Consider the following 18,704-nt stretch of genomic DNA (forward strand, 5'->3'; position numbering starts at 1 on the left):
TTAGTTCGAAGGCACTCAAGAGCTACAGGTCTTTACAAAGTAACAAAATCCTGAAATAATTCTCCCCTAATTCCTTCCCTTTTAATAATGCTGAGGGTCTTATCAACCATTCAGGCTAGTTTTGTTTTTTTCCAGTGTGATCTGGTTTTGCATGTAACAATGACTCACGTGTTCTGAGAAGTGCTTCTTCTTGACACTGATCTTTGTCCTTCTTTGTCACACACTTCAGTCTAGCTGTCCTGCTTGGACTTAAGTCAGCTCATTAATATATGGGATAGAGCGAGAATAGTTAGCAGCTCTGAAATACTTTCTTAATGGGTTTTCAGACACTGCCACTCAGGTGGTAGGAAAGAGGGTTTTTGAGAAATAATTCAAAAGTTTTGAGCAGTCTCAGAAAATGAGTAAACTGTTTTACGTAGTACATGAATACCAGCTAACTTATTCTAATGTCAGGCGGAGATGTGCATGTCTCTCAGATACAGTTGAGGAGGTTATTATGCCAAAGGCATAATATTTCAAATTAGTTAAAATGCGTAAGTTTTTGAAAATAGCCAGTTTATACATAATGCGCAACGTACGTGAGATGTAATTCATTGTACTACTTCAGTCCTATATAGTTTTATGTGCACTGACATAATCCTCTTTGCCTAGTTCTTCTCAATTGTGCAAAGAGTAGCCTTCTTTTTTTACCCTCTTTTCCAGCATAGCCTTCCATAAAGAATTGGAACTGGCATCACACTTGCTTTTTATGCACTCTTTTAAAAGAGATTGTAGTTTATTTTTTCATATATTGTTCTGACCTAAAGCTCATCCCACTTTTTCTGTCTTCTTCATTTTCCACTCATGGCATACATTTATAAGGCATAATGCTTTGCTTTTCAGCGGTACCTGAGCTTAACCCTGAGCAAGCTAGCACAGGACTGGAAACAGTATAAATGTCACAGTGTGTTATTCTGCTTGGGGAAATGGCATCTGTTTCTCTTACCTAGAATGAAGGCTCCTAAAGCACTGTGAAAATATCCCTGTGTACTATATAAGTGTATCAAACTTTGTTTTTAGACTTCTGTATTACATGTAAAGTGACATTGATCATGTCTTTAAAATGTTGTGCATTTGAAATGTTGGTTTTTTTTTTTTTTGCTCATGTGTTAACACTTTTTTTCCCCTCTGAGTGCTTTACTCCCTTCAGTGCCCATAACATTCCTTCTAATGGCTCAGTATGCTTTGAAGATGTGAGCAGGATTTGGGCATCTAAGTTTTTTTTAGAGTTTGGTCATATTGTACAACAGAAGTAACTTGGAATTCAAGGAAACAAGTCTATGTACTCATTGCAGGGCTTTGTAAAGTGTAGGCTTTTCTCCTGCTACTATAAAAGATTTCCAGTGAGGATTTTATAAGCTCTCTGTTTTTTTTGTAGTTAAAAATTAAAATGTTGCACTCTGTTTACCCAAGATTTTTTTTTTAATACATTACAGAGTAAATTCTTACAGGACATTAAAAATTATAAAGCCTGCTAATTGTCAATTATTTGAAGTCAAAAAATAACATTTGTTTTGTTTTGTTTTGTTTTTTTCTTTAATTGTATTAGTCAAACTTTTCCTGATTAATACAGGAAAGGCTTATAGTTGTCTTTTGTCATTGGTTGAAACTGTTAAAATGGAGTTAAGATTGAGAGAATGCAGAGTATTTTCAGTATATGCAATAATTTGGGTAAAATGCATTATGTTTGCACTGTGATTATCCTCCAAATAAATGAAATAAACCTAGAAAATACAGTAATAAAGTTGACATTAAAAGAAATGCATGAATGTTAAGCTATGAAAATACATGCACCCAAGCAGCAAGTACTTGTTAGTGTACACTGATTTTTATAGTCACAGATTAAACTTAGCCTTGCAATAACCATACAATGTCTTTATTTTTCCCTTGTAGCTTTTTGGGGTTTTTTTCAGAGGAGAGTTCAGGTTGTTTAGATGCATTAGGGTATGGCAGTCATTTTGAAAAAAGGTTTTTGTTTTGTTTTGTGGGGTTTTTTTAAATATGGAGAGCACCTTTCCTCATTTCTTGCTGAAGAAGGAATGTTCAGTAATGGAAGAAACAAGAAGCCTTAATGCTAAAATAGTAAGTGTATTGTTCAAATGTAGGCAAGTGGCCTAGGTTTTGTATAGATATAGATGTATATACATATACGTGCACATGTGTGCATATATGCATATTTTACTTTACAAGAAGTTGGGGTTGCTTTATTTTCCATTAAGCTAATGTGTAAACATAGTCTTTGCAAAACATGCAGCTCTGTCTAAACAATGTCAGGGCATAAGTTACCTGTTGTTTCTGTTTAAATCTAACCCCTTTCCTTAAAACAGTATTTAAAACAAGTATGTGATAACTTTACTTGCAAAATACTGTTTTGAACTGCAATAGAGATTTCAAGCTATATGCAGACTACAGTGACAGCTTAAAATGATACCCAAAAATGTGTTTCTGATTCACGTGTATGTTTTTCACTATCCTTAAGTTTAAAATCTTCCTATAATGTCAATTATGATAGCATTATCACAGCATCATAATTTTGCTATATTACTGTTGAAGAGTCTTATTAGTAAGTGAGATTTGGGGTATTTGACCTTTATGCCCTTTCTCTCCCATATAATGAATATTTTAAAATTTGCAAAACCTCTTAAAATCCTCATGCACAGAAGCCTTCCCCTGTACAGTGCACCAACACAGGAACATGTCTATGTGCTATGGTCAGAGAGGTCCTCTGCCTTCCTTCTCCTGAAAGGAGTTGACCTGATTAATAATCTTGCATAAAACCAGATTGGCTCAACAAGAGCATCCTGAAAATACCGATTCAAAGTATGGGCTAAGTTGAGCTTTGGGAGGAGAAAGTGCAGATGATCTGTGAAATGAACAGGCTAGTCTCCTATTCTTGGAGAGGTTTATTGTGTCCATTTCTATTAATGCTCTGAGACGAACAGTTAGCTTTATGTTTCTGTAAACACAGAAGGTTCAGAGGAGTGTCCTGTATGCTGTTGGGCTGCTTTCCACCTCCCTTTATTTTCCTCCTGTTGGCAGATAGTCTTCTTATAGCTTACAAATGACCACTGCTTTTTCTGCCCCAGGGTTCCTCTGGGTTGCATGGGAGAAGGGCAGCGCTGGTACCTGAAAGCAATGGAATGTTCTCAGGCAGTGCTCTCCTCCTGTGCCCTCTCCTTATGAACATGCTCTGTTCATCCCTCCTCAGTGCTCCTTCTCTGGCAGAATAGTTCACTGTCAGAAACTTTTGCGATAGAAATCTAATGTCAATTGGAAGAGCCTGGAACCCACCCAGAATATATAACATATGCTAGTATTTAACATCTTTGAACCAGATGTTCAGCAAAACCAGAGATCTGACATCTCTGGAGAGAATCACACACCAGCCTCATCTGCAACCTTCACTCTTCCTACTCTGAGTGACACCTCCACCCATATCTGACAAAATTCACAGCACTCTTTCCAGATCATAGAGAGCTCCTGAGCAGATACCACACATTGGCACATGATGAGAAAGCATGAGGCTGTGTCATCGCTAAGGCAAAAGTTGCTTTTAAGGTAGGCTTTTTGAACACTGGCTCCCTTTCCTTCCTCTATACTTGAGCCACTCCAGAGTTGCCAGATATTACTGTTACTTTTTCCTATGCGCATGCCTTAAAGATTTCTCTTTGCATACTGTCTAGTTTTATCTGTGCCCTGCTATGTTTTTGCCATACAATTTTATGGACCTGGTATATGCTTGATCATACTGCAGAAATAAAATAATTCTGCATGGTTATGCATGATTGAAAATCTTCTTTCTCTCAATCTGAACTGTAACATCTACTGTGCACCAGTTGATACATCTTTCCCAAGTACAGAGTGCTGCTTGGAGATAACTTAATGATACATTTCTGTAGGATACAATACATTACATATAGTGGGAAACTTATTGCTTCCATAAAATTGCTATTCAAATGTAGTCTGGGCAGAAACATACTATGTAGTATTCTCCTCAATTACAGGAAGCAGACTTGATGTTGCAGGGTATAACTGATGTACCTGTTTATTTTCAAGTGTTTGAGTATAGGTATGTGCTCTGCTTTAGAAGAGTCTCAAGACTGACATTTAATATCATTCTGAATTTACAAAAGTTTGTGGAAAGTGGATACTGAAGAAAGTAAATTATCTTTTAACTATAATGTAAATTTGAAATAACAGCATGTTTCTAAACATGATTGTATTTTCTGATCTCTAATTCCTGTCAGTCTGGTTTCCCAATGCTGCTACAAACAGTTATCTCCTACAAGTAACCTACAATCTAGCTAGGCCATTTTTAAATTATGTAAAGCTGTCTTGTGGCAGTGTTCTTTTCTGGTTTTACTTTCTCAATCTACTGCTTTTCTTATGCAATGTACAGCTTCTCTTCTTTCTCTGAAAAGGTCTTGGAGCTCCTCCCAGTCCTGGGGTAGCTAGGAGAGAAGTAGAAGGTAACATAACACTTTTTGTATTATAGAAATGGATTTCTAATTTAATACCTGAGTAATATTATTGCCCTTGTGATACTAAAGGTGGTTTCATGAAGGTTTTTACTGTGTAGGATCTTTCTTCTTTGATATAACATAGTTTTCAGACAGTCAAGCTGCTTCCTGCTTTTCAGTGATGGTGTGAATTGTTATAGAAGGCAGTCTTCATTTATGAAAAATGAAGTGAAAACTTAGACTGCACTAATCAAGAAGATTGCTTTCAAGGCAGACTCTCAGAGGAAGCTGTAGCTGAATGATTGCAAGAGTAAATCCTATACCTGTAACTAAATCGGGAACCTAGGAAGCCAATATGTTCATATATTTTGGGGAGATAAACTTCCATTTAAATAATTTAGCCTATAATTTAATATTTTGTCTCTTTCTAAAGAGCACAGTGTAGGTATTTTGTTTCTGATACCTAAATGTACATGCAACACACTTACGAGAAGCATTTCTCTTGCATTATTCTAGTTGGAATATGTGCGTATAATGCTGAATGGATCCTGTTTTAGCTATGCCAGTAGAGTCATGTTTTTGGGTTTCTTCTTATCCCCTCAGGAATGTGTCCCTTTGTAGCAAATACAGGTATGGTAATAGAAATACTAATATAGTGACAGTCAAGATTGTCCTCCTGTATACTACAATTAATTTTGACTATATTGCTGGATCATTTTTCTAAATTGGCAAAATCGCTGTATGCATAGAATAGTTCAGGTTGGAAGGAAGCTGTGGTGGTTATCTAGTCCAGTCTCCTGCTCAAAGTAGGGTAAACTGGCACCAGGTTGCTCAGGGTACAAGTTGCATTACAGAGAACTGTACCCAGAAACCCATTCTAAGTGGTTCTAAGAAAGCAGGCTTGTCTGACAACTGGAAGCCAATTTGATAAACTAAGTGTCTTATGTACCACATAGGTATTCCTTCCAGTTACTCTAACTGACATGGTGATTTTACCTTCCTGGGAAATAGGCAACAGAAACACAAACCAGAATCCTAAAGCTCTTTGCCTGTTACAAATTGTGCACTTGTCCGAGGTAAAGGAAATTTTTTAATATCTTGCACTTCACAACTTGAATGTTGCATACAAGGTTGTCATTAGCATCAGCATGTAAATGTTGAGGTTGGTGCTGTAATATATTTATCCCATACACAAAGAGAGTAGGTTCAGGAACTTTGATGTAGACTCTGTAGATTGCAGAGCCATGTATAATTACACATGTACTCTTCTGATCGCATGATTTCTTGAATCAGCATGTTACATCAGTTCTTTTTGTTTTAAAGGACTCCTGTTAGAATATTTGCAGAATATACTACAAAACAAAACAACTTATAGCACGATTGAGAACACAGGGTACCTGCACAAGTGGGTATCTTTAGCTTGCAACAGATAGGAGGTAATTTGACTTAATTTGTAATTAGAAGGGTCAAATTACTTCACATGTGCCATGGGATCAGAGTGTGCTAGAGCAACAGCTTAGCTGATGGATAGACTTCAGTACATAACAATTTTGAAAAAAAAAAAAATCACTAATGTCTTTTTGCTGCCATTTCCATTAGTGATAATGTACCATTGTCATATAATACCTGTTTGTTGTAGCTTATCTAACAAAGATAATTAATTTTTTTTCCATGCTTCAAAGCACAAAAAAGTCCTGGAACACAAAGAAAGGATAACTTAGGTAATACAGATACATGCTTTGTACTAATTATAATACAGAAAGAAGTTGATTTTGAAATATGTTCTAAGTCAGTCATCTCTAATATCTGTTCCAGTTCGTAGTCAGCCTCCACCTTCAACTGGAATATCAAGCACAGGAACTGCTGGATATGGTACAACCAGACCGGTAGGTATTCTGTCTTTAATTTTTCTCCTAAGTTTCTACGTTTTTTTATGCTGATGGTGGATTTTTATAAGTCGTAACAGATATAAGAAAACTGCAAAATTGACAAGTCATTTTACAGCTTATATGAGTTAATTTCCTCAGAAATTCTTGTCTGCTGACTAAAAATACTCCAGAATATATATACTGGACATGACTTTTATTGTTTTGCACTCTATGCAGTCACTTCACAGGCTTCCAAATAATACCACATTTTACATCCACTTTCAAATAACTGCAAACTGCAAAGTTGTTCTTTGTATTATATGTTCCTGTTGACTATGTTGCTGATTTGATATGATAAAATGCATTATCCTCTGTGCTGAAATGTATATCCTGATGGCAGTTAATTGCTTGCAGGCAGTTGATATATTATATTACTGATTACTTGATGTGTAATGGAATTTTGTACCTTGTTTTAAAAATTAATTTTGGTAAAGGTCTTCGTGTAAAAATGAAACGTTCCACTGTTTCAACAAAATATTCAACAAATGTTAGTTCTGCATTTCATTCTTCTATTGTGGAAAGGAACTGCAGGAAGTGAATGAAGGATTTGTGGGTGCTTGAGTGCTTTGTGACAAGCAAGAAATCAGGAGATGGAAGACATCTGCCTTATTTCTCTTAGCAGCAAGTAGGAGCCTTGCGTTAGAGAAGGAATAAATGTTTTAATTAGCTATAGATCATCTTAAAGAATTTATAAGAAATGGTATTGTTCGTTGATAATTCTTTAGACTTTGCAGCATATTTCAGAGAGAATTTTTGCAGCAGTACAAAGGACTTTTCTTTCTATATCTACATCAACCACGTTATTTGTGCTTAACTTTGTTCCCACTGTTGTGGCAGTACCAAGCTTTTTGACTTAGATTGTACCTCTTTATACCTGGACATTTTATAGGCTAAAAAGCAGCAGAAGTTGGCTCTTTCTTACCAGTTTTCTTGGTCATTTGGTTTCCTTCTCTAAGGCATTTTGCTATTCTCATTGGGATAATGTTCACAATGACACGGTCAGGATGGAAAGCACACCTGAGTCTTTAGTAAAGGCTGAAAAGCATTCTGCTTGCATAAATGTCAGTGTGATAGATACTGATGAGGTTTCTGACCTATCTACAAATACAGCACCTGTGCTTTAATTTCATAATTTTCTTTCAGGTAAAGCAATAGAGCAGCTGTTGTGAATGAGAGAAAGAGTGTGAATAAGTCATTAAAATAAAGATGCAGCTAACCACAAGAGCTTAAGTTACATCAGTACAAATTTGTTTTATAAAAGGTTGTAGAGTCTTTTTCCACATTTTAAATGACCAAGAAACAAAAGAATGTTGCCAGCTGTGCAGAAATATCAGAGTTCTTGTAGTTCTTGTAGAGCTTAAAGGAGTTGTACCTTACTGGTATTGCCATTTCTATTGTGCTCTTGTACAGTATTGAAATCACTGAAAACTACTGTTGAAAGCCACCACTGAAATCACATTTTGCTGATTCATTTTTCTCAAAGAGAATGATTCTCACAGTGAACAGTTCTTGATCTTTGAACTTTTTTGTTATTTTCTCAGAAATGTAAACCACCCTTTTTTTAAATTTGGGTAAAGAAAATATGGTATACACAGGAGAGAATGTATTCATTTATTACCATGTGCCTCACTTGTTTTTTCTTTTTTTTTGTAGTCTCAAGCCAGCACAGGAGTTGCCATTTCTAAATCAAAATAATTCAATAAAAAAATTTGGTGTACAGAATTGACTAGAATCCACCAGTATCTTGGAATTGGTATAAGTGCAAGAATTTTTGTTCATATTGTCAAGACAGAAAAAAAGCAGTACTATTCTCTTGTGCTGTGCTTTTCAACACCCGGGCTGGTCTACAGTTAGAGCTGCTTGAAAATTTCCAGAAAGAGCCGTGGTGCTGCAATTGCCAGCATAATTTGATAAGACAAAGCTGACTGCATCTCTTAATTTGTAGACGTTGAGATTTTCTTTAAAAAAAATCCAAGCAAACCAAAACAAACAAAAAAAACCACAACAAACCAACCAAATGAATGTAATAGAAGGTCTGAAAAAATGTCTCCTAAGATCTGCTTGGCTTTTCAAGCCTTAGCTCAACCCTTGTTGAATTTCCTGAGTTGACTTCTTTCCTTTTTCTTGGGTTGGTTTTGGGGCAGCATTTCATTTCTAGGATTTCAGGACCAGGGACAGTAGCCACGGTGGGCGCTGCTTCCCGCTCACCGCTCCTGAGGATTATTTTAGACTTCCTTTCTGTTTGTTTTCTGTTCTTTTTTTGATGTTTTTGGTTGTTGTTTTTTTTTTGTTTGGTTGGTTGGTTGGTTTTTAATACATTTTGGCAATTTAATCCAATCATTTTTCTGCCTACCTTCAGAATATTCAAAGAAATGACAAAATGCGTCTTGACAATTAAAGGGAAGACGGGTATTTCAGAGGTTAGGTGGTTTAAAGCATTTAGAATGTTGTTAAATGGACTCAGCCAAGCATAATGAATCGGCTGTTATACAAAGTCTTCGAAGTAGACTACATACATCTAGTAAGAGTAAGATCAAGGATGATACTTGTTTTGTAGTGGTGAAGTTTCTTTGCTTTTTTTTTAAATCATGTTTGTGTAGGGAGATGTGTAATAGTACAATGGAGTTTGCTCTGAAAACTATTTTGAGAACATCCACTATGGCTAAGATCATTTCAGAATATATCAAGTACACAAAAATTTTACAGGACTCAAATCTTACAAACTATCTTGCCTCATGATATTTTTTTCTTTTCCTCCACCTGAAATATGTCATTTTCATTCTAATGCTTTACATTCAGCTTTCAAGTGTGGTGTTTGTAATTCACTCAGCTTCAGTTGCAATCTGGGGTAGTTTCCTATTTCTCTTTAAATACTGATGTAGACTTTTAAATTTTGTTTTATGACAGAAATTCTGTTCCCAGCACAGTAATTTCTATTCCAGAAAGTTTGGGAAGACTCCAGCCTTCAGATGAGGCAGAATGTATGTTTCATTAATACTGTTTGCTGAGGAACAGGAGTAACTGCCTTACAGTTAGCAAACATAAGTTTCAGATAAAAGAATTAACCATGGTCTTTTATGCATATCTTGGACTTTCACTATATAAAATTAACTGTAGCTGCTGTTTGAAAATGTCAGGCTACAATTATAGCCTAAAAGGTAGATGGTGTCTACGGTCTGCATTGACAGTGGGTTATCAATGTGTCCTTACAAGATCTCCAAATAAAGTAATTGCTGCTGTTGATTTTGTTGCTTACAACAATTTGCAGACTTTGGTAAAATTAACTTACTAATACTAAGAAAATATTAAGTGTTTCTAACATTGTTGCACAGGTATATATTCATATAGAGTTGAAGACTGTTGTAAAAATCCTTGGCTTTGAATTGAACACACATAATGTTTTGAGAATATATTCTTTGCTTTTATATGTGCATAAAAAAATAGCTCAGCAACTCTTACCAAATGATTTATTTTTCACAGGGTCCTAATTATCTTAAATCATTTAGCAGTAGATAACTACAGATCCAAAATAGAACTAAAATATTTTTTTAACAATTATTATGTCAGACTGTTCCACCTCGAGCTGGAGTTATTAGTGCACCACAAAGCCATGTCCGTCCCTCTGGGGGAAGACCAGCACCCGAAACTCAGACCAAACCAGCTGAACCACCAAGGGGTATGTTTACTTTAGAAGTTAAATATAAATGTCACTATTCAGTGCAGAGGTTTTGTTTGGCTTGAATGCTTTGTTTTCAACAGAAGTCTTCATTTTTCACGAGAAATTGAGATTCTTGAACGTAGTAACATTTGGCAGTTTCTGCTAATCATCCACAAATATTGTAAAACCTTATCAGATAATAGGCAGCAGTCAGATGAGATCTAGACCCATAGATTTCACACAAGCAAGAGAAACTTCGATCAGATTGCTGTGTTGTGGTCTGAGCACCTTGGTGTGTCCTATCGCATGTTGATCACGGGACCATTCTCTGCACTGGTTGCTTTGTAATCATAATACCTGGAATAATGTTTATGTTTTACTCTCAAAGCGACTTCCTAAACTTAAAGAGTTTTTAAAATTGTCTTAATATCAAAATATGCATTTTATAATAGTGTTTTAAAATACTTTTAAATACAACCGAAGTACATTTTAAAATGACATGGTTCCTGGTTCTCTATTTTGTCTCCACAGTAACAATTTTTAATGGAGATATGCTGGGCTTTTGGTAACTTCTACTCTAGTTGCCATGAACACCAGCTGTTCTTACAGCCTCTTCTTCCACAGTTCTGTCTGGTGCTTCAGACAGAACACAGCCACATGTTCTCATTCATGCCATTCTTAAGATTCCTATTTCAATTCTTCACAATGAAAACCACTGCAAATATACTTGCAGGCTCACCGTTGCTTCCTGAACCACTAAAGCCTCAGGCTGCTGGACCAGCTCAGCCACCACCTGCGCTAAGGATGCAGGAGCCTCTGATACCTGTGGCATCACACCCATCTCAGACAAGTGCCCCACAGAGTCTGGAACCCCCACAGCCGCCGCCTCGTAGTCGATCATCTCACAGTTTGCCTTCTGAATCTGCTCCTTCACAGAAGCAGGTAAGTAAAAAAGACCTTATATATATATATGTTTTCTCATTATGTAAATTAACACAGCTTGTACTGAGTGCTGTAGATTTGTGAAAAACTCCTAAAGCAAGCAAACAACAAAAATAAAGGCCAAAAGACTGGATTCAAAGATTATCAGGCTCTAGTAGGTTAACACTTAATTGCCTATGTATTGCCTATGGATAACTAACATCTTAAATACTAAACATTTAACTTAAGATTTCTTAAGGAAGACTTACAACTTCTGGACAGTTTGGTCCTAAAATTGTGTTGTCATTTGACATTTTTTTATGGAAAAGTACACAGTCTAAGAAATTTAATTTTATAATGATACATGCATGACTTGAACTGTATAGTAACTGCCTAACACAGGTTTTGATTATAAAGAAAACTTAACAGATTGCATGATGTGGTGCTTTGTGGTGATGATAAGGAAGACAGTACTGATAGATATTTAATTATTTCTCCCCATTCCTCAGTGTCAATTAAAATATAGAAACATACCAAAATAATATGAAAATTTAATCCAGTAACATTACCACTCTGTTCTGTGGGACTATTTAGAGTGTTACTTTCAAATAAAATAAAAAAAAAAAAAAAAAAAGGAAAAGTCATAGTTTCTTACTACTGTTTAAAAAGCGCAAAAATAGTTTTTCAGTGTTGTCTATATATACATAAGGCTAAACTTCTTCACCAAAGGCCAGTGCTGTTAGTTTTCACATCAGGTGCTAGGCCAGACAATACACTACTTGATTAAAAGTACAATTTATTGAAGCTGATGGATTTGTTCTCACTTCTTACCAAGAGTAAATTTCTGGTTTTGTTTTCTGGTGTTCATTTTTTTTAAACATAAACTCAGCTGTGGATATTTACGACTACCTAAGTTTTCATCAGTATTTTAGGTTTTACCTTATCTCTACATCTGAAGCCCATTTTCACTAAAGCAGTTAGTTAATACCTATTTTGTAGCACAATGAAGCAGCCAAACTCAGTCCTCGGTGCTCTTCCTTTCTTTCTGCTGAACCTCTCTGTCTGCCTGTTAACTTCTTTCCATTTTGGAAACTTAAGCCAAAAAATGGAGGATATTTTTGAATATACAGGTAGAATATCAGGACTTTTTGTAATTTGTTAGCAAGTACAAAGTGTTGCCAGCAGAGAATATACATGGAGGCATAAGGTACTTGAGAATGCACCAATTTTGGGAAGAGAAACAGATTGCATTGTGCCACTTTGGAAAGCCTCACCTTTCCTAAATGTAGTTTTACCACTGATCGTTTTGTGAAAGAGGTGCAAGCAGTTCTTTCAAAATTATGAAAATTACATTTATCTGTGTGTATACAAAGTGATCAAAAATATGTTTAAGAACACTGTAAACTGGTTATGGAGCTGTGTACTGCTATGGCTATATTGTTATCAATATCCAACCCAGATAGTTTAAGACTAGTTCAAGGAGCTATAATTTTCTCTGCAATCAGATTTCTTTGATTAATGCAGGCTAAGCAATTACAAGGATGACCCACTCTGAGCTTCATTTATTGTCTCCAGCTTAGGTTTTTTATTTCCCTTTTGTTTTTTGTTTTCTTTTAGTTTAGTTAAATAGTTGATAATCAAGAAATGAAATAATTTGTAAATATGAAGTTTTCTCAGAAAAGGTCTTTAAATAAATACGAAGTCTTTTGCAAGGGAGTGGATTCCAAGCCCATCTTTTGATTCAAAGATTGATTGTGATATTTAAGATCCTAAATCTCTCCTTATAAAAATAATTGCTTGTATGTTACAGTGTGAATACTTGGGACTCTATAGGTTACCAAACAATACATTAGAAAACAAAGGTAGCTACTTTAAATAGATTTTATTTATTGTAAATTAAGGAGATTTTGGTTTTCGATTGAATGAGAAGCCTTATTTTTTTTTTCAGCATGAAAAACTATCACTATAGATGACTCTTTATACCAACATGGTTCCCAGAATGAGGGCTATAGTGCTTTTCATGTTAATAGGTAGATGGTTAGCATTAGACCATCAGTAGTCAAATTCTTATAATCAGTCTTCAAAAAATTGCTCAATCAGCTGCTCAGTGAATGTCTGTATGGAAATAACATTAGAATTGGCTTGAGCTGATACTTGACTCAATGTAGAGCTTACAATTCTTACAATAGAATACAACATAAATCAAAAATTTAATATAGAATGTAATAAATATTTTTGGTTTGTGTTCATATCTCAAAAAATGGCTTTGTGAAAGTACTTTTAACATGAGGTTGCTTTGTTGTTACTTGGATTTTCTTCCTAATTTTCTTTCCTTTGATGTCTGTTTCTCTTTCACAAGCAGGAGCAACCATCAGGGTAACAGGTATCTGACTATTTACCAATCTTGTATGTGGTCTCCATCTATTCAAGCAGAAAAGATGTATGAATCTTGTTTTCATACATCTACAGTCTCATCCACGTTAAAAATCACCTGTCTGTGTTAATGAATGACTGTCATACCATGGTTTGCTTTTTCCTTTCATAATGCAATTAAAATTGATACTGTTAACTATATTTATTAGCACCATAGCAAATATCTTGCTTCATCTTTTATGGAACAATTGGAACCTCACGTATGTTGTTGAGTCACTGCTGAACCTCCTGGTCTCAGTCTATTTAGAAAAAAATGAGTAGGTGTTGGAGTTAATATTCTTCTCTAATACAAATAAATCTTGATGCAATTACTCTGCCAAAGTTTTTTCAAAATAAACCCCATATTTCATATTTCTCAAAGAACAGAGAATTTACTGTTACCCAAAGTAAAATAGACTGTTTGTTACAATTTTAAAAGCATTTGCTGCCAGAATTATTCAGGCAAATTTTTGCTTACAATAGAGAGCAGTTGGAATTCATAGTTTCTGTGGGATCTTGTACTTTTTGATTAGTTGGTTAACAAACACAGGATTTAACCAGCTAGTGCCAAGCTACATTTGATTTACAATTTTTCACATTTCCCCCCTCAGTTACTTGATGCCTTTGTTTTAACATCTTCCAAATAATGTTAAATTTTCCACTTAGTATATACATATAAAAATACCAATATTGAACTATTGTATTTATGGTTTGGTCACATTAGGCCTCATCTATTTGAGAAACTCTCTGATGTAGTAGTACCAGAGATGCATGTAACCAATGTTGTTGTTTCAAAAAAAACACCAGAGCAAATGCGTTGCTGCCAGCATACTTTGTTTCTCCTGCCAACCAATTCAAGCTACAACTGCAGGTTTTCTAAAATAAATTGCTATGTTGAATACATTGGCAAAAACTTAAAATAGTCTTACTATTTCCGAGAGTTTCTAAAGCCTGTAGACTACTTTTGCATAGCTGCTTATGCAGTAGATATGTGGAGACATACCTCAAGCTATTGACAGTAAATGCAGTTAAAACAAGATGTTTAAAGATTGAGGTTAGGCTATAATAATATGGATTTTAGTTGATAGTTTTAGCTAGCGTCCTAGTTCAACAAAACATTAGTTAACAGAATTTTCATGCTAAATATCTAAACTATTTGGGTATATTAAGGTGATGTGTTAAAATGACAAATTGGTTTGTGAAATTTGAATTCTCAGAAGGTGTTTTGACTTAAGCTTAATTCCTTGCAATCATTTAGTAAGGGGAAGCTCCAAACTCTGTTCTGTCAGTGTGGTAGCTTGAACAAGTTTATATATTCTACATTTTTGGGCAGTTGTTACAAGGTATAAAAGTTGCATTGTTGTTGTTTGAAGAAATTTATAAAAGCAGGGATATTTTGTTTTTAAAAGATGAGAAGTTCTGTGGAGAAAACTCTCTCTTCTCCATTTGGTATTATTCTAAACAATGATAACTTGCCATTTTAAAATACTACAAACCGATGATTGTACCTTCACATGTCAGGCAGCACTGGAGATGCCTACAGGTGCATATGTCTACACAGAATGTCTGAAGTGCATATACTAACAACACTAATTTTTCCTTTCATTGTGATGCTTAAATATTGCTTGTAACATCAGTGCTATAAACTCTCAAGCAATGGAACCTAGAGCTTTTTATTTCATATTTGTGCTGGGTTATCACTTGTTTAGAATACAGCATCATTTCCCAGGTTTCTTAAAAATTTTCTTAAGCAATGTCTGCTTGTGCTTTTGGCTAGGATTCTGACCTGCATGAAGTAGATTCAGGCTGCATCAACGAACAAGGGGGGAAACTGTGTTTTATGACTAGTAAGCTTTAAGAGAGAGAAGGGTCTAAGGGTTATTGTTTTTCAGAAAAGAAGGCCATCATTCTACTACAAGTGCATTGTACAGGTTAAAACTGAATTATATTGAAGTTTGAGTTTAAGACCAAGAGCTTCTTTTCTTCTCTTAGAAGAGTGAGAAGTGGGGAGTTAGTAATAATCTTAAAATGGCCAGTCACATGATTACTAAGCACCCTGTTTTCTTTCCAGATTAAAACAAATGGAACATACGGCACTAAACTTGAAACACAGTTAAACAGTGACCCTTTTGAAGATTTGTCATTTAAGCTGCTTGTGTCAAAGATGCAGAGGTCTGTTCGAACATCACCTGTTCCGACTTTAAACCAAAAGGAGTTGATGCAGTTGCCTTCAGCAACACAAAGAAATACTGATGCTCTGAATACTGTAAATTGCATGCCAGCAATGCCTCCTATTCCAACCTTTAACACATCGCAGGAACATAAGCGCAGCTCTCCAAATCCATTTATTACTGGTCTGAACTGCACGAATCCATTCACTGAAAGAACTCCTAATGCTGGAAACCCATTTAGAACGGAAACACAAGAGTCTGAAATAACTTCACATTTACTAGAAGGACGTGCCGCTTGCAATCCTTTCCCTTCTCTAAATCCCCCCAGCTGTAATACAAGCAAGCCTGTATTTTCTGTTGATGCATCTGAAAACACTTCTTGCTTGCGAAGTAAATCTCTCATGGTAAAAAACATACAGCCAAAAGGATGGGTAACATTTGAGGAGGAGGAGGAGAATTTCCATGTAAAGCTAAAGCCATTTAAAAGTGTTCCAGATTTTAAGCAACTCAGTTCCAGGAGGTCAGCTGGATCTCCAGATTTGCTGGACACTGAGCAAAAGACTTTTCTAGGTTCAGACTTCAACTTTGATAATGACTGGAATAAAAGCTCTACTGATTGCTTCTATACAATGCCAGCAAGAAGACCACCTGCACCTCCTATACCATCACGAATAACCAGCAACAGGTCCCCCACAGATCCTTTCACTTCTTTGGCACCTAAGGTGTCACCAACACAAGATTTTACAGAAAGATAGATGTTCAAAAATATAAGAGGCTATATTTGTTGCTACATTTATCCAGTAGAATAATTGGGCATTTGAGATTATTCTGTGTGCAATAATTAATTGTCAAATGCACTGAAATTTAACTCTACTCATAAACAGCCACTATTGTTTGTGTATAAATTTTGAATATGTATATATGGTAGAGCACAAAAAATTGTCTGCAATTTATTAAAATCCCGATGTAATAGTATTTGAATAGACAGAGAAAAAAAAGGATGAGCTACTAATCTCATTAAAATATACCAATCTTGGAAATAGTTTTTGCTTAGGGAGCACTCTCATTTCTGTTCCCCTTCATGGAATTTCAAAAATAGAGTCTCCCTGCTGGTAGCCTCCCCACTCCCTTTTTGCTGTTTTGTTAATTGATATTTATAAGTATTTACCAAAGAGCTGCCAAAGTTTATTGAGATTTGAATGTTGACAAGTATTGTTTAGAAGTTGTTTAATTTATAACAGAAGCTATGGATATTTGTAAGGCTTATATTTGAATTTGAAGCACAACAAAAAATAGTTTAATTTCAAAATACAAACAAAACTTTGCGTATTAATATATTCAATATTTGACTTTAATTTTCTGTGTCAGTACATTTCAGCTATTAAATCTTATTGTGACATGTACTCACTAGCATTACTTCAGAATAGTTGTTCCACATCATCCATTTATTCATCACTATTTAAAAGATACTTTTTTCCACAAATCAGAAACAACTGATACAACACATTTTCCCCTCAACATCTGGAAAAAAATTCCCCTTGGGTTTTGGAATACAAAGCAGTCTTTACCAGTTGCAGACAACATATTGGGGTGGGCTTGTCCCACTCTTCTCTTTTGCACGTTGGAAGGGCTTTCTTGTCCTATAGAAAGACCTGAGTGAAGGGATCAGCAGCCAAGTTACAGCATCAGAGAAAGAGAAAGTCATCTTAGGTGATTGGGCTGTCTGCTCGGCATCCTCCCCAGCTACTAGACTTACTGCTGTATTTTTAAAATCTTGCTTTCAAAGAAAACAGGAGAACAGTAATTCTCTGAGCTGAACAGTCACCTTTGTGGTTAATTCTGTCACTTCTGCAGTTAAAACTAAATGAGTAACAACTCTTCATCCAGAGACAGGGACCATCCTCTGTGTGGTGCTGCTTTGAGGCTTGTGAAGGTTAAGTCACAGTTCTGCGTATTACGCCATAAAAACGCAACTCTTTCTGCTTTTATGATTTTTCTCAAGCTCACACGAGATTACATAAAATACAGTATGTTGTTACCTTGAAGCAATTTGAAATAACTGATTTCCTTAACTCCATTTATGAATGCTATAAAACCCTGCAGTTCTCCTTACGATTCGCAGTGTCTTAGGACATAACTTGTATATGCAGCTGCATACTTTCATCCAAAGCAAAATGTGTCACAACAGTGTCGCCTCTCGGGGGACTGCAAATATATATGCCTACACGCATTGGCTTACTTGTGAGCAAACTGCACTGGTTCTGCAAAACCAGGGACTGAAACACAGCATACTAGCAGCGTATTTATATCAGCAAAATACACAATGACAGCACTTTCTTTTTTTTTAAGTTCTCAAATGCTATCAAAACATTATTTATAAAATAATCCACTCTTCCTTTAAACAGTGTATATGGTTAGCCATGAGCTGCAGTTGTATAGAGGAGTGAGGATAGTGAGTTTTATATTGTGCTTTTTTCTGTTCAGGTCATTAAACAGTACTTGTGCATTTTTAACAGCAGTGGTACTGTACTCTTTGTGCTTCAGTATGTGAATTACCTTGTTTTAAACTGTTGCTATAAACATATGTGTGATTGGTGTTTTGGTATATTCTTACATTAGCAAAACAATTTTTGGGGGGAAACTTTTTGCTAGTGGGAGTTACGTGATAAATATGTTCTCTGTTGAATATTTAATTACAGTGATTAAAAACTACTGTTTAAACTAGACCTGGTATACAGCACCTCTACACTTTACAGGATTACGGAGATTGACAGCAACCTACTGCAAGGATCGCAAGAAATGCTCCAAAAATATAGTGTGTATGTCTGTGTATATATAGCTAACCGCTGTAACGTGTACTAATGAAAATAATTACTAGCAGAAGTTCTGAAGATACAAAGAATTAAAATTAGAAGCGCTCAAAACTTTTCTCATGAATTCTGTGTTCCCTGTGGTAAATTGCTCTGTTAAATGTGAGGATGTTCCTGCTTGTGGCGCACATATCTCTCTGGCTGTACCCTGCGCCAGAGCTGCAACATTCCGTATCTGCCCGCGGGAAGGCGGTGGTGTATTCCTGAAATAAACGTATCTGCTCTTTAAAAAAAGAAAAAAAAAA

The 18,704-nt window shown here is 35.6% G+C and overlaps 1 protein-coding gene across 10 annotated transcripts in view; it reads left to right on the forward strand.

The window, feature by feature from the left end:
* Window positions 1–18,685, forward strand: part of SYNJ1 (synaptojanin 1) — a 69,014-nt gene extending 50,329 nt beyond the window's left edge. For 2 of the 10 annotated variants that reach the window (XM_042788869.1, XM_042788873.1), the window contains exons 27-33: window positions 4,461–4,508; window positions 6,182–6,220; window positions 6,315–6,385; window positions 9,995–10,103; window positions 10,819–11,027; window positions 13,366–13,389; window positions 15,490–15,600. In XM_042788869.1, coding sequence (XP_042644803.1) covers window positions 4,461–4,508; window positions 6,182–6,220; window positions 6,315–6,385; window positions 9,995–10,103; window positions 10,819–11,027; window positions 13,366–13,386 — 497 coding nt within the window. In that variant the 3' untranslated portion in view covers window positions 13,387–13,389; window positions 15,490–15,600. Of the gene's footprint in view, window positions 1–4,460; window positions 4,509–6,181; window positions 6,221–6,314; window positions 6,386–9,994; window positions 10,104–10,818; window positions 11,028–13,365; window positions 13,390–15,489 lie in introns of all 10 variants that reach the window. The other 8 variants (XM_042788871.1, XM_042788874.1, XM_042788872.1 and 5 more) reach the window with 6 other exon arrangements.
* The last annotated feature ends 19 nt before the right edge of the window (window positions 18,686–18,704 follow it).

The sequence above is a fragment of the Tyto alba genome, unplaced genomic scaffold, assembly GCF_018691265.1.
Source record: "Tyto alba isolate M040663 unplaced genomic scaffold, T.alba_DEE_v4.0 Super-Scaffold_14, whole genome shotgun sequence".
NCBI lineage: Eukaryota > Metazoa > Chordata > Aves > Strigiformes > Tytonidae > Tyto > Tyto alba.